The sequence below is a fragment of the Dermacentor andersoni genome, chromosome 6 (assembly GCF_023375885.2).
Source record: "Dermacentor andersoni chromosome 6, qqDerAnde1_hic_scaffold, whole genome shotgun sequence".
NCBI lineage: Eukaryota > Metazoa > Arthropoda > Arachnida > Ixodida > Ixodidae > Dermacentor > Dermacentor andersoni.
Window position 1 is genome coordinate 38,940,924 of NC_092819.1, and position 15,364 is coordinate 38,956,287.

The following is a 15,364-nucleotide window of genomic DNA, read 5'->3' on the forward strand; positions in this document are numbered from 1 at the left end:
TGATACTTGAAGTTGATACTGCAGTCACTGCAAAACCACTACAACCACTACAAGAATATCTTGATCGACAACAATGAAGCATATTCGGGCTTATCTAAAGCTCTATTTGCCAGCGCAGAGCAGTTTTCAATGCCAGTGCACAAGAGTTTACAGAGTTTATGGAATTACGAAAACGTTGCCAGATGCCCCGCTACAATACAAACTTTAGCTCGTCTTCGACCGAGCTTTAATTTTAACAATTACAGCAGCTGGTCAATTGTCTTGGTCATAAGTTGCCTTGGTACGCCTAGTAACTTTGCTGGTGCACACCACTTGTATATGTTAACTGCCGTCGCAGAAATCGAGCTGCACTTCACCAACCAAGAACGCTTTTAACTACATCTATACGTTGTTTTCATTGTTATTCAAGGACCGCACATACTGGATAAGGGAAGCTGAACTGATGGATAAAGTTGTTCTCTATAATTGCTGCTGCAGAATATGAAAGTTATGCAGCAGGTGACACTCCTCTAACACGTGAAGGCTAAAGCCTGCTGCACACTCGGTAATGCGCCGTCTCGCATCGTCGCGTTGCTGCTTTCGCAGTTCGGCTTCGGCTCGTTCTCTACGCTTAGCTGCGGCTTCGCGCGCTCGTATAGTGGGGTCAGACTCGCGTTTTAACGACGTTTCTCTTCGACTTTACGTTGCATCCTCTCAGCAGGGTATTGAAACGTATGCTGTTCTGTGCGTTGAGTGGGTGATTTCAATGAATGTATGCACTGTTGGCTTCACTTTGCTGAGCGCTCGTAACCTAAGCCTTACGGGAATATGAACCAATGAATTTTTTTTTGCTTGCTTACGAGCTAGTGAGTCATCTTGAAGGTGACGTGTTTTCTTTTTTTTTTTTTGTATCACTCCACTAGACGCCGCGTTTCTGTACCTTGTATGCGTGATACCAATGAATGTATGAATTGTACGCTTCACTTTGCTGGGTGCTTGTGACCTCTGCACTACTAGACGGATGAGCCATTGTATTTTTTGCTTGCTTACGGGGGTATGAACCATTGCTGATGATGATAGCTTTTGCACCATTGGATAGGGCGACGCGTATTTTTCAAGACCATCGGGGGTATGAGCCACCTAACACTTTCGCCTTAAAACACCAGAGCGAGGAAGAAGTCAAAATCTAGAATCACAAGTACAGAACAACAGTATTCGATATACTAGACAATATATAGTGACACCCCTGCACGGTATCCTCATCGCCACTGTGTAACTAAATAACGCTGGGGTAGAACTCATCAAAGTTTGTCTGAGGCGCAAATGTGTGGCTGAAGGCAATAGCTAACATTGTTAAAGTGAGAACTGCATATGTGAACGCAGTGACGTCATGAGTGCACAAGCAGGTGGGCTGTAAGGAGACCAAGATGAAGTACCGGGGATTTACGCGCACGGCCTAAGTGCGAGTAAGAAAGCAGATAAATGAAGGAACACCCTAGCTACGCCAAACATTGTTTAATTGACCTGGAACTAACATCAAGAATTGTGGTCCGCCTATGCAATAAAGGCATCTTCGCCTTGAAGGTGTAGCGGAAGCCACGTTAGCAAGTGTGTTATCTCCTGTGCTGACTGTCGGACTTGAAAGCTACCACCCGGAAAGCCGGCCGGTTTTCTCCAGCCGATCCCGCATGCAGGTCGATCTTTCGAATAAGTGAACATGAAATTTATTGGCCCTTTCACTAAAAGCAAAGCAAGAAACTTCTACAGCCTCGTGATTACCGACGCGCACGAAATGGGTCGAGGCTGTCGCGCCTCCAGTGTCCTCCGCTGTAGAAGCAGCTAAAGCCTTCGTCGAGGAAATTGTCTAACGCCATGGGGCACCAGAAAAAGCGATAAGTCAGCAAGGAGATAGCAGCCCACGGCACCACTTCACCACAGAAGACCAGGCCGACCAAAAAAAGCCGCCGACAACCGGTATGACATCGTTTTGTACGCAATATGGGTACAGTGTAACTTTAAATTATTACCAAGTTAATAAACCTAGTTCTCCAAATAATACCTCTCGTTGTCGTCGTACCTGCCTGCCGATCTGCATTTGCCTCTGCCAGAGCTCATCTCTCTTCATCACTTGGTGAGCTCCCTTGGTGAGCTGATGCCCCCGAACGTTAGCGGCTGCGTCACGTCGCTACAATACGCAACATCGAGCTCAAATTATACCTGCGAGAAAAAGAAGCCATCTTTGAAAACTAAAATAATCAGACCTCCTTTTACGCACCGAAATATTTGGCAAGGAAGTTCGAGAGAGAGATGCACTGAAATTTATTGCCCCTACTTCTGTCGTGCCACTGCATTTACTTGCCATAAAAGGTGGTCAAAAAGAAAAAAAAAAGAACTTGATTTGGTCCCATCAGCGGTTCGATCTCAGCCTATAACGGTAAGACTGTTAGCTACAGAACAAACAGATATCCTTAGGGCTGCAATATATTTCACTGCGCTTCGTGGTACGTGCTGTTGTACGAAACATGCTCTATGGTTCTTCTCGAGTATATGCGGCCGTGGCTGCATATTCTAACGGCCAACGAGGCCGTGCATGATGTTTCGACTGTGACACGACAACTATGTGACGCGCGAAAACTCTATGCGACGCGTAAGGCGTCTCTTCGTCCGTCGCGTGCAGTTGCCGTCTGTATTATTCTATGCCATTGACCTTCTGTTTCTTCGCAGACAGTGACAGGCGTATCTACGGGCCGGGCGATAAGATACACAAATAAATGGTTCCCGTTGCAAAATGAAAAATGGTGGAGATAACCAGACAGATACGGAAACGCGGTGACATGAGGCATGAAGTGTTGAAGGGAGCCCGAATAACTATACACAGCGAAAGAGGAGATAGATGGGCGATTTTCTTTTCACTCGAAGTCGCATCACTTCTTGCCGTAGACGGGCGCGTGTATGCGTCTGCCCCGAAGGACGCAAGTTCAAAGGATGACTCTAGCTGACCTGTCTTGATATTTTCCTTGCGCTATTTTCCTCCCACCATTCTCTTTCGCCACTCAGGTTTTTCGCACATAGCCTTATAGCCAGGGTGCGGCTTTTCCTTAATCTTCTTTTTTATGTTACAGTGCAAATAATTGACTCTTCCTTCGTTCTCTGTGTTTTCCTTTTCTCTCTCATCGCGTTTCCTTTATCTTTTTTTTTCCTGGTGCGTCGCAAGCGCTCTTCTCAACGCGGGACGATATTTCCGGGTTTCCTCAAAGTTGCGAGAAATGCGCGCTGAATAATGCATAACGCGGCGCACGCTTCCGCCCCCTTGGGACCCAAAACTGAGCATGATTATTACTCTTCTCTTATTCTTTTGCCATGTTCCAGAGCGCGGCACGTCCATTTCTCAATGTGTACGACGCGGCGTCGCTATAGCGTTGCCGCATTTGCGTCGCGGGGCGCTTTTGACGCGCAGCCCGGGGCATTTCGCTTGACAAAGCACCTGTCTTGCCGAAGGCGGCCGAGACGCGCGTCGCACGTTGCCGTCTCGCTTCGTGACGTCCTTCCGCGGTACACGGCTACGGCGGGCCTGCCTGCGCGACTCGGCCGAACCGACGCGTTCGAGTAGAGAGCCGTCAGAGAAGATGCCGCGCTTTTGAATTCGGTCGCCTTATGCGGACGAGACATCCGACTCGCATTCTTCGCAGTCGCAAAAATAAACAAAATAAAAATAAAATAAATCGGCCTGCCGCGTCTCCACGTCCCAAAGTTCGGGTTTTTTACTGACGCGGTCAATAACAGCTGTTACGAGCGCAAAGATGGTATATAGTTACTTCTCGTTGGCACGTATGCGTTGTTGTGACGCGTGCAAGCACAGTTTAGAAAAAGAAAGTGAATGACGAAACGAAGCTAGATTTTCGAATAAAAGGCTGATGTGTGTCAGTCGCTGGAATCGCAGCGTGCGTGTCCATTGCAGACAAGGGTGATAGAAACGATGAGACAGGCTTCAAATATTAATTTTAGAAGTTGTCGCTGAAATTCTACGATGTGGACATTTTGATTGAAAATTCAGTGCGCTTCATTTTTTCTTTACTACATTTCTCCTTTTCACTGCGCCTGGCCGACGAACGTTGAACTGCATTCTGAAGGAGCCGGTACGCATACAAGTGCTGGGCGCGTTCACTGCAGAGGTGGTAGCCAATTCCCTGAGATACTGACAAGCCCATCCGCCGTGGTTGCTCAGTGGCTATGGTGTTGGGCTGCTGAGCACGAGGTGGCGGAATCGAATCCCGGCCTCGGCGGCCGCATTTCGATGGGGGCGAAATGCGAAAACACCCATGTACTTAGATTTAGGTGCACGTTTAAAGAACCCCAGGTGGTCGAAATTTCCGGAGTCCCCCGCCCCGCTACGGCGTGCATCATAATCACCAAAGTGGGTTTGGCCCGTAAAACCCGATAATTTAATTTAACTCACAAGCACTTATGAAATTTTCAAAGCACTATCGCTGTCTTCAAAAAGTGGCCGATCACCTTTGCCTATGTCCATTGCGTGCGACATGTCTTCGTCATACGGCGACAAATGTTAAGTGCACATGATTTCTTTCTTCCTAGTAACATGTCCTTTCATTCTTTTACTTTGTTTCTGTTTTGTTTAATTCATTCATTCATTCATTATCGAGGCTATATTTCTGGGCACGAAGAAAGCGTAAGCGCCGCTGGTGGCACATTGTATGCCGGTTTCCTTGCGACGACATCGCTACACCTATCATTGCCTCGAAAGCAAGGAACGACGTGCATGGACTAGGTTTCACGAGCTTCTCACGACGCGTTCGCAAATGACTGCGACACTTTTCAAACGAGCATCGGCAATTGTTAACGTCGCGCCGAACGTTAGCGTTCGGCGCAAGCAATGCGGGTGGCTGCGAGTCACTTCTACGACGAGGACGATCCCGGGAGCATTTGTAACTTGTTTCTTAAGCTGGGACTCCAAAGCACTACGAAGTGAGTGCAGAAACGATGCCACCAATAAGGAGTCTAGAGCACAAAAGTTCGAGTATGAAGATATTTACATAAGGAATAGAAGAAAAAAATAAAGCATGACTCTAGAAAGAAGGCGACAGGAAAGAAGCGGCGATAAGACTAGTGCAAAGGAACTTAAAAAAGAACATAAAAATATGAAGAAGCGACAGGGAAGTAGCAATGGGACGAATACTGGATATTCTTGCTTTTACTTGGGAAGAGGGGAGCAACATCAGAACACGTGAACGTTCTTACTGTCAGAAAGGGAAAAAGAACATATTCAAGAATACACAAAGAAATAACTCAGTTGGGCAGCTTTCGCTGTGAACTTGCGCAATGCTGCGATGCAAATACGAAAGGAAAGAAGTTGGTAGACTTAGACGTAAGAAACTCCATACTCTGAAACAAGGGAAAACGACAGCAGTATGCATAGCGACTCTCTGTCTTCTTGCACCAAGGGCCACAAAAACAAACAAGTAAACAAAATAAGGACGCCAGGACGGGCAGAGAAGGCTTCTCAGCTATCGGACTGCATTTGTCGTCGTCGTCGTCGTCTACATAACATGCGTTGTTTACAGTTTCGTGCCGACCTTTTTGTGCCCGGAGACGACGACGGCTTCTGAAATATGAACGAGGCGCGTCAGGGCAAAAGGGACTACGGAAACTCGAATTACGCACTCCAGTTTCAATATACCATTCGTTTATGTACGACAACCCACTCTGCAAAGTCGGCGTGCGCACATCTTCGTTCGTACGTTTCTTCTGCCCTCTCTTCTTTTCTTGTTATTTTATATTGTGCTCGCCAAATCACAAATGGGCGGCCTCGCTTGCTTTTTTCGTTTTCCCGTACGATCCCTGCCTCACTCCTGCGTTGCACCCCCCCCCCCCCCCCTCTTTGATGTCGGGTTTTACAATGCTTCAAACGAGGAGGATAGAGAGAGAGACGGCTTATATGAAAAGGCAAGGCTGCGAATCTATTGTGTTTAATTTAAGTCCCGCTTTTCTGTAGAATTCAGCGAACTGCTCACGTCCACGCAAATTCAGCACAGTCAAAAAGTAAAGCTGAGAATACTTCGCTTATAAATTTTACCTGTTTATGTATTGGACTCACCGAAGTGCCGACGTCTGTGCATGCGGAGTCAGTCTTGTTGCATCTTCCCATTTTCAAACACTATCTGCGCGTCTCGGTCCCATCCACGCGCTTATGGAATTCCTTTAGCATTGTGTTTCGAGTTGCCCGCCAAAACCATTTGGAGCCGCTTTCACAAATATCTGCATTCACTGTCGCGAATCCGGTTTGGCTGTTCTTAATTACGAACTAGTGCCGATTGGCTCAGTTCACAGTTCTCCAAAGAAATTTCTAAAAGAAATCACTCAATAAACTTTACGCTTGAATTGTCGTAGCGTACCAACAATATGCGAGATAAATGTGATACGCTGCGTGATACAAGTGATAATGTATAGGTTCCAAGACGCTTAACATTACAAGAGTTTTCACGTAACAGAAACGTGGCAATGACGAACTGAGATGACGTGTGAGTTCATAGAATTATGAACTCAAGGATGCCGGAGTGCTGGCACTAGGCGTATTTATTAGTCACCACGATCACCAGTAACGATCAAGAGGGACGGTACTATAGGAAAGCCTCAGCATTGAGCCAACGGTTAGACAAGAGTACTTGTCCTTCGCGCTTACTAGGAGAACTCTCTAGTTAAAAAGTTCGCTTCAGGCTGAGATGGCTTTTCTCATCACTTGAAATCTCCGCCTTTCTGTCACCCCTCTCCTTTGTCTGCAGAACCACAACCAGTGACGCATTGGTCACATTCTCACGTGGCCTGTTCGCAAGACGCTTGCTCACAAACCACATGTCTAAGCAGAACGCAGTCGCCGTTATTTATTTCCACGTGGGCGCGGAACGCATGGAAGACAGAGCTAACATGCGACCGCACAAATATATTGACGCCAACATTTAAGTTGCGTCAATTAGACACACAGACTAAGTTGTCAAAAACGAAAAAATAAATAAATCACGTCCTCCTGAGAGAACCGAACAGTGAGAAAAAGGCGATAAATCAATTTGTCCGTAAATACAGTTCCTCGTCTCGGATTCATGACTCAGATCATTGCCAACAAGTAATCGCGTTAACTGTAGAAAAATAAAAAAAAGAATATCACTGCACCGGCAAATTGGCGGTTAAAAACAAAAGAACATCTGGTGACTACCGCATGTAGTTCCAGCACGCACTGCTAACGGCGGTTTCCTGAAAAGCCGGACATTTGAAAGCGGCTGCAAAGTCCGCGCTGCGTCTCAGCGGTTCGTTGATGTAGATCGAAGCGTGTTCGTCTTTGATGCACCAGAAATATGCGTAGCGAGTGTAGAAAAACCGCGCCTTGGAGTTCATGTGCAGGCTCCAGACCGGCTTCATTTCAAACCAGTCAGGTGCGGCACCGAAGAGTGAACCTTCGGTAGAAATGTCCGTGGCCCCGGATGCTAGGCCTGCAGCTATTTGCAGGGCGATGGAGTTCTCCAGCAGTACATTGGCTACGTCGGTCTGCGCACGAAAAGACTTCAGCATGCATTGCCTACGAAAAAAAAAAAAAACATACAATTTTAGGTTCACTGGTATCCGCAGGTGTTTCCCTCAACCAGCCGTTTAAAGTTCACTCTGGGCCTCTTTTTGATCGACTGGTTGTGAATGTGCTCCCTGTTCCCGTAATTTTAGAGCGACGCTAAATCGAAGCAATAAATCTGTTTACAGTGACAGGTGTTATTTCAATACTCTGTGTTTAATAATTTCGTGATAAATGCAAGAAAAAGAAAAGAAAGAAAACGAAGGCCAGATTTCATTTGAATTTCGCATCAATAACCGCGCATCGTTAAAGGGACACTAAAGGTTAATATTAAGTCAACGTGGACTGTTGAAATACAATCCCAGAAGCCTCGAAACGCTTGTTTCGTGCGAAGAAGAGACATATTTTAAGAGAAAATGTGTTCTGAAGCGTCCGCGTACCTCTATCGCAGTTCAATTCACCCGCCCTCCGATCGCGGAGTATTGACGTCATGGTCTCATAGTGACGTTGCGCCGTCGGTAAAACGACTCCCGCAGACGGCGCTACGGCTTTTCTGCACAAAACGCAAACGCGCGGCCAGAAACAGAGCCAAGACAGAGCCGACAGTAGCGCGAAAGTGGAACTGTGGTGGCTAGCGGAAGGGAAAGCGCACGACGATAAGCTGGTTCTTTATTTTATGACGCCAACTTCGACGCTCGTTGCAATGGATGGCCCTGACAACGACACATTAGCTCGCGACGCTGGGCTCGAGTTCAGCGATTTAAGCACTGATGAACGTGACCTGCTGTTGAGGGCTCGCGCTGCCGGCGTCGTTGCGTACTACTACGATGACGGCCTGCTTTGAAAGGCACTTCACGCGACTTCAGTAAGTCGGCGTTGAACTCGTAATCCGCTGGAGTAAAGTGTAGCGAGCACACTTCGTGATTTCTCGGCTCTTTGTCAGCGCGATGTGGGAGAGGTACGGCACTTAACCACTTCGAAGGGAGAGGTTCAATCGTTGGCACACAGTGATAAGTAACATTGAATTCGCCGCTGCAACTGCCCTTGGCCAAGTTCCGCGGACCGTTCGCGCATCGCAGGACATCACATGGACGTGGCATTCTCGCTGCTTGTTCCAAATGCAAGTTTCGCGAGCCAGCAGGACCACCGCAGCACGACGCGATAAAGAAACAACTGAAACTCCAAGCCGCGCGCGGCGCAAGGTAGAGCGCGCAGAGTCGAGCGGAAACGAAACCTTTCGATCACCCATACTATTCAAGGGTAACGTCAAAATGTTATTTTTTCTCAGTATCGAACAGAAGGAGACAAGTAGCATTTTCTTCCGTCTTATAATCTAATGAAATTATCTTTTTAATACGAGTAGTTGAGTACTGGTGACATAAATTATGATGAGGAGTGCTTTCGTCATCGGGCTAGTACCGGAATGCCGCTGGGGGGTCTCAAATTGTGTCATGCATTTACCTCAATTTCTCGGTTACTAAAGCTCTGTTTGCGATTATACTGACGCCTTAGACGTTCTAGACCATTGCTTTATCACTTTAACTTGACTTTCTGGTAACCTTTAGTGTCCCTTTAAGTGCTACGTCGTGGATTTCAACGTATCTCCTAGTACTTGGGGCGTTGCGGTTCTGCAAAAAAGCTCTTGACACATGCAAAGTTCAGTTTTTCTTTAATGTTTAAAATGCAACGCAGACATCTTGTTTTTTTTACCGATGACAAGCTAACCTAACCTGAGCAGATGCCCTCAAAATTCATGACGTCACCTAGAGCCAGAACTGGAACTTCAAGGAGGCGTGGCCACTCGTTCTTTCCTTCTGAGTCATATTTTTTTATGGCTTGCAAAACTTCTCGCGGTACAAATAGGCGTTACTTTAGTTTTATTTTTTTATACTTTGAAGCGGCAAGTTACTAACAGAGCTGACATTATTTTTCTCTTTAGCAGCCTTTCAATATTGTTGGCAAAATTTTTTTGTAAAGCTATGTAGCATTTTTATCGCACTGTCTTGGCGCTGTTTGGCCATACCTGGCCCTTGCACCACTAAACAACACACATTCATTCATTATTTCTATCGCACATTTGCCAAGAAGTCAGACATGCTCATTCCTTCGGCGTTTTTTGGAGTCAACGTGTCCTGTTCTGTTCCGCTTGGAGGACCTTCGCGGTGTGGCGCCTTCCCGTCGCTCGAAACTTCCTTTGGCGGTTTTAATTCTTTTCACGTGGGTCAACTGGCACCACTGCTGACGCGAACAGATGCGCCATGAACTGGCTCACGTGTGACTACTATCACCAAGAGTGGCGCACAATGAACGGGTAAACGGCGTGCCCCCTTTTTTTTCTTGCATCTCCTATGAATCTTGTTATGACGACGACTCTTTCTCAAGAAAAGTAAGCATGATTCGAGGCGAACCAGTTAGCAATCTAATCCGACACTCAAATACGCAGACACTCCACCCTTCAGCATTAAGAGATAAGCATGTTACATTGTCACACCGGCTCTGCAGTGCATTCCGAATCCTTGCTTTAGATTGCCCATTTATTTGCCCATGTAGCAGCTCACAGAATAAGGTCATAAACAAGTGCATTAACGGTTTTTACAAAGCCCCTTACGGTGGCTGGAATGACATGATTGTAACAGATGCGATAGCTATTATCTTCTATATATAGAAAATTTCGTAGGTGAGATCTAAAAGCTGATATATATTGACAGATGTTGACTTCATTTTTCACGCAAGATCAAGTGTAAAAAAAAATGCAATGCAGTCATGTATTTTACCTAGTGTAGGTAATGAGTACCTCTACCTGTGCTTAGCATGCAACCCTATTATCAAACAGCACCGTCTAAACAAATTGCTTTACTGTTGATATTGCTCCTGCGAGATAACAGATGGCATAGTAACACTTATCAAGGCTAATGCGATTGACCTACACAATATAAAGCTACCAAGATCAGCGTCTGTATTCATAAAGTTATCTTTTGTATATGCTGCTTGATATCGGTCGTCGCCGCAGTGACCTTAGCGCTATCACGTGGACCTATATTGCGAGTTCCAGGCGCTACAACGCAGAACGTTAAAATCAAATACACGAAAAAGAAGCTTTCTCGGCATCGTTCTCGGAGAGTCATGCAAGCACCGTTCCGTCTATCACAGTGATTAACTTACTACTAAAACAGCACCTAAAAAGCTGTTTAGTTTTATTATTACACAAAAAGAAGCTTTGTTTAACTACGAGAACTTATTCTTGCATGTACATATGTATGAAACGTAAAAAGTATCAGCGGGCCGCTAAAGTTGGAGGACAGACGACAAGATTGGTGCTCGCTTTGGAACAGTTTGTCGTCTGTTCTTGCTTTTCTTCGCTTGGTTATGCAAGGTAGGTGAGTAACCTTCACTGGAAGATGTAATATGCGTGAATGTAAACATTTTATGAAGATCTTACTTTAAGAAGGCATTATTTTTGTAGCCATATCTACGTTTTAGACGAAGCCTCTTACAACACCAGCCAACACAAGCCTCGCAGACACATATACCATCATTCCCATGACGGCACAGCGCCCCTTAGGAAATTCCCATAGACGATGGCGCCAAATTTTCCTCCAGGCGTTCTAATGAAAAATTGTATGGGTAGCAAACGTCATTTTTTAGGCCTACGAAAGTGAAAAGAACGGCTAAGTAGGCGAACCAAAGCCCTTCTTCACCCAGACCTAGACAGGAGGCAAGCACGGGACTGGCGCCGCCTGCAAACAAACACTTTCCCACGTTTATACAGGCTACACAAAATGTACCCAGACAAATACAGCAACACATGCCCGTGGTGCGAAGGAACACCGACATTGCAAAACATAACGTTCCAGTGCGCGTTACGTCCGGCGGCTGCCACCTCGCCGCTGCTAGACAACACTCTACATAACCGGTCGTGGGAGGCGCGACTCGCGGAAGTGGAATTGGGAAGCCAACTGGCGACCCTTGACCAGGCCCGGCGAGCCGCTGAAACCAGTGGGGCCCTGGGGGAGGGGCTCCACCCACCATAACCAAACGACCTCTATTACAATAACCGTTTACTCTCTCTCTCACCTGTGAGACTCGATTGCAGCCAGTGTCCGCGACGACCATCCCTTGTGCTCAACAACTCTCTTCCACAGCAACGCTGCCATTCGAGCCGCGACCACCGGTGCGTCGGCGAGCAAGGCGCGGCTGGCGTTAACGGTGCTCAGGAAAGTGTACGCGATCGGCGACACGTACAAGCCCTCGCTCACCAGCACCATGCGGTCCAAGAGTTCGTAGTCATCGTATTCATCATGGAGCCGCGCGCCTCGACGCCACGCTTCGCGCTCCACGTCGAAGTCGAAGCTGAGAGCTCGGAAAAAGTTGTCCACAAAACCGCGCTGTGGCAGTGTGGGAACGCGCACGTCACTAAGCAAGAGGTCGTTGGGAAGCAGCAGCGACGCATTCCGGACGAAATCCTCGAATTTGCCCGTGTCGTTACCGGCCTTCATAAGCTGCAGTAGCGGCTCGTATTGCAGGAGTGCCTTCCTTGTTTCCGCGAAGATTGAGCGCATTCGGGCGTCCTTGGCAGGGCTTGTGAGGGCGTCCACGTAGGCCCTGCGCCACAGTTCAGTGAATCGGCTCGACTGGCTAGTACATACTTGCCAGATCTGTGACGTCGGGGAATCTAGCACCGACCGCCCCTGGACCTCTTTCGTCGCTTTGACTACGACGCACGTCAGCATGTAGCAAAGCGACATCGGCTGAGCGGAGACATTCCAAAGGATCCCAATTTCTGCGAGAAGAGCCTGCTTGGCAGATGAATGTATAAGGTGCTTGACGCTGAAATCCGGATAAATCTCTTTCATGATAGCCTCGAACAGAGAAACGTCCAGGCCCCCGAAGGCTTCGAGGAGCTCTTTTGTCGCGATGTTCCCGGGCTCCCCAGCGTCGCTCTGGTGTGGAAGAAGTTGCTGCCAGTCGACGATATCCTGTCGAGTGTAATTTGTCTTCAACTGAGCGTTCACACCTGAAAGAGCCGCGTCGAAACAATCGTAGCTGCAGTAGTACACGAAGGTGATTTCCCGCATGAAGTTCCATTCAAACTTGACAGAAGCCACGCTGAAAACGACATCAAAGAAGAAGTCGATCTGGTACCGAAATTGCACATTCAGTGCGAAGCGCAGAAGGTCGGCGGGCGTCATCCTGCCACTCGTAGCATTAGCCATGCCCGCGATGGCGGAAGTCACCTGTTCATGGCGTAGGTCTTTTTGCCACACTTCGCTCAAGCAGGACGTGAAATATCCGTAAAGCGCTCCCGCGGCTGCTGAAGTAATGTTTCCGGTACCCTTGATAATGTCTGCAGAGATTCTGTCCTGTCGTGGAAAATGAGGAAGGAAATCGCAGGTAAAGGTAGTGAAATTTTCGCGTAATTTTTGCATGGAGTATCACGTGCATAAGCATCCACCTCAATCTTTCCGGGCTAAATGGACGAGAGAGAAAAAATGGCTGTGGCTTAGCTAAGGTTAAGCCCAGGATGCGAAGCATACTAGCCTTTATTTTAGTTGTTGAACCACTGTTTAGCCTGGTGAACTGCTGTTGCTTGGCTATATTTGATTCGGCTAGACGAAGAAACAACTCATGCGTTACTCTGCTTCGCCTTCAAGAGTGGAACGCGATAGCGTTCCCGTCGACCAGCCAAGGGGTGTAAGACAATGGGCTACGGCGCAGCGACTACGCGCCCCGGTGAGCGTCGAGCAACGCAGCGTTCGGCGTGGCAACGAAATGTGCGCCTGAGCAAGCGACGCACGCCTGAGCCTTAGAAACAGCTCGTTTCTAAGGCAACACCGCATTCACTAGAGGCGCTTTTGTACCGCTTTGAAGCATCGTACTCGTGGCTCAGTGGTAGCGTCTCCGTCTCACACTCCGGAGACCCTGGTTCGATTCCCACCCAGCCCATCTTCCAAGAGTTGAGCCAAAGCCACCTAGAAACAAGCGCAGCTGCTTATATACCGCCGCGACGCCGCGAGCGACGGCGCGAGTTGGAGCCCCGTTTTTCCTCTGTCGTGACGTCACGGTGTCACGTGGTCAGCCTTGAAGGCGACGCCGCGAGCGACGGCGCGAGTTGGAGCCCCGTTTCTCCTCTGTCGTGACGTCACGGTGTCACGTGGTATGGCATGGGGTCACTAAAGGTCATTGAAGGCGACACAGCCGCGCCTGAGGAGCTGGGTTGAGCTCTAGTAATATGCTTCGCATAAAAGAAGAGCTCATTTATCTAGCGACGTTGAAGAGGATATTCCCGAATCACTGCGAAGAGCGATCATCTATTCAATATAGTACAATGATCGAATTGTGTCTCCATCTACGGAACTTAATGTCGTTATGAGTTAAGCTACTACGGTTCCTAAAGCCAAGCAAAATATAACCAAAGCTATTTAAAAGGAATACTGCTCGCGTCAAAGGCGTTGAGTTCTGACCTAAACAAGAACGTCAATGGCTTCTCCATCCCACCATGGGATGCAGGCAAGTTTTCCGAAGCTGCGTAAAGGAGATCATTGCGTTTACTTCAATGCACTATAGTTGCCTTAGCTCACATGTACGTAGCATGGCTTTTTATGTGCACAGATCCGCGAGAATGCGTCCGTTCGCCTATATTATAATTTAACAAATTCATTTCAGAGATACCTCAACCTTTTAGCACTTCTTGTTGTTTATCTCAATTAGGCATAAGCAAGACTGAAGTCGAGGTCACAGCATTGTTAAAATATAGTACCCGTTGTCACAACAATTGAACTAGCTTGGGCCACAAGCACAATGAACGAAAAAATGTTGTTAGACGTCGCTGTGCGCTACTTCATCGGGACAGCTTATAGTTCAGTCTTCTGATAACAACGCGGATATTAAAGTGTTACATATACAAGTAGTGTGAAGTCTCTGCAAACCATAACCGTTGCTAACACGCATCACAGACGCAGTAGTGTTCTGTCGGACGTTAAGAAATAAAGGTTGCAACAAAAATATAGAAGGAGCATGCATCTGCGCGAACGAGACGGTCGCCTAGAATCTCAGCCGAAATTCGGAACTGGGCAAGGTGGTGCAGATTCACTGTTGGGAAAAGGGCGTAGGGAGAAAGATGAAAGAATAAAAAGCGCTGCTCCTGTATTCCTTTTTACTGCTTCGCACGAATTTAGATTTACGCGAACAGTGGTCGCTTTTGAATCCAGCCAGCCGCGGTACTATCAGAGGGGTTGTTCGTTGTGCTGAGAAGCGAATGTTCACTGTGAATAACCTGTTAAAATGTTATCACTGGCTTCACGCCTGTCACGACAGTGAATTGGCGTGGTAGGCTGCACACCGTGCGAGAGCAGCCACTAAAGTTATGATGATGTGGTCTTTAGTGGCGCCGCGGACATATGCACCCCACGCAACTGACAGAGGACGGTCGACTGTGCTAAAATTATCCTGCCTACTTCCGGCTTGTGACCGGTTCTTACCAATGCGTCTACGGCGAACTCGACCTCGATGACACCCTCCTGGATGGCCCGCTTGCAAACGTAACCGAAGAAGTCCTTGCAGGGCGACACCGTGTCATCGATGACGGCATACAGCTGGGCCGCTTCGTTGGGGCAACAGAAGGACGCATCAGTCGTGTTCTTTGAGCGGAGGAAGGAGTAGTTCGCGGATGCAAGCCAGATCAGCGCAAAGGCGAGCGAAATTGAGACGAGCACGCCCACGCTCGCAACAATCACCGCGACCGGCACTTGTCCACTGGCTGGTAAGGTGTACGCCGGAGACGTCGCAGACGTCGGAGACGCCGGAGAAGCCGGA

The 15,364-nt window shown here is 47.8% G+C and overlaps 2 protein-coding genes across 2 annotated transcripts in view; both read right to left on the minus strand.

Annotated features, from left to right (window-relative positions):
• The window catches only part of LOC126521932 (glutamate receptor ionotropic, kainate 2-like), a 401,025-nt gene that overhangs the window by 109,074 nt on the left and 276,587 nt on the right, over positions 1 to 15,364 (minus strand). The gene's annotated exons all lie outside the window — the stretch shown is intronic.
• On the minus strand, positions 6,852 to 12,874 carry LOC129382323 (uncharacterized). Its single transcript, XM_055066176.2, has 2 exons — positions 11,627 to 12,874; positions 6,852 to 7,564 (listed from the first exon to the last, which is right to left on the minus strand). Exons 1-2 carry the CDS (start codon positions 12,763 to 12,765, stop codon positions 7,201 to 7,203), a joined length of 1,503 nt encoding a protein of 500 aa, XP_054922151.2. The 5' UTR covers positions 12,766 to 12,874; the 3' UTR covers positions 6,852 to 7,200.

Coding starts and splice junctions, on each gene's coding strand:
- LOC129382323 (XM_055066176.2), bottom strand. CDS start 12,765: ATGGCTAATGCTACGAGTGGCAGGATGACGCCCGCCGACCTTCTGCGC. Junction 7,565..11,626: donor GCTGCAATCGAGTCTCACAG/GTGAGAGAGAGA, acceptor TTTTTTTCGTAG/GCAATGCATGCTGAAGTCTT.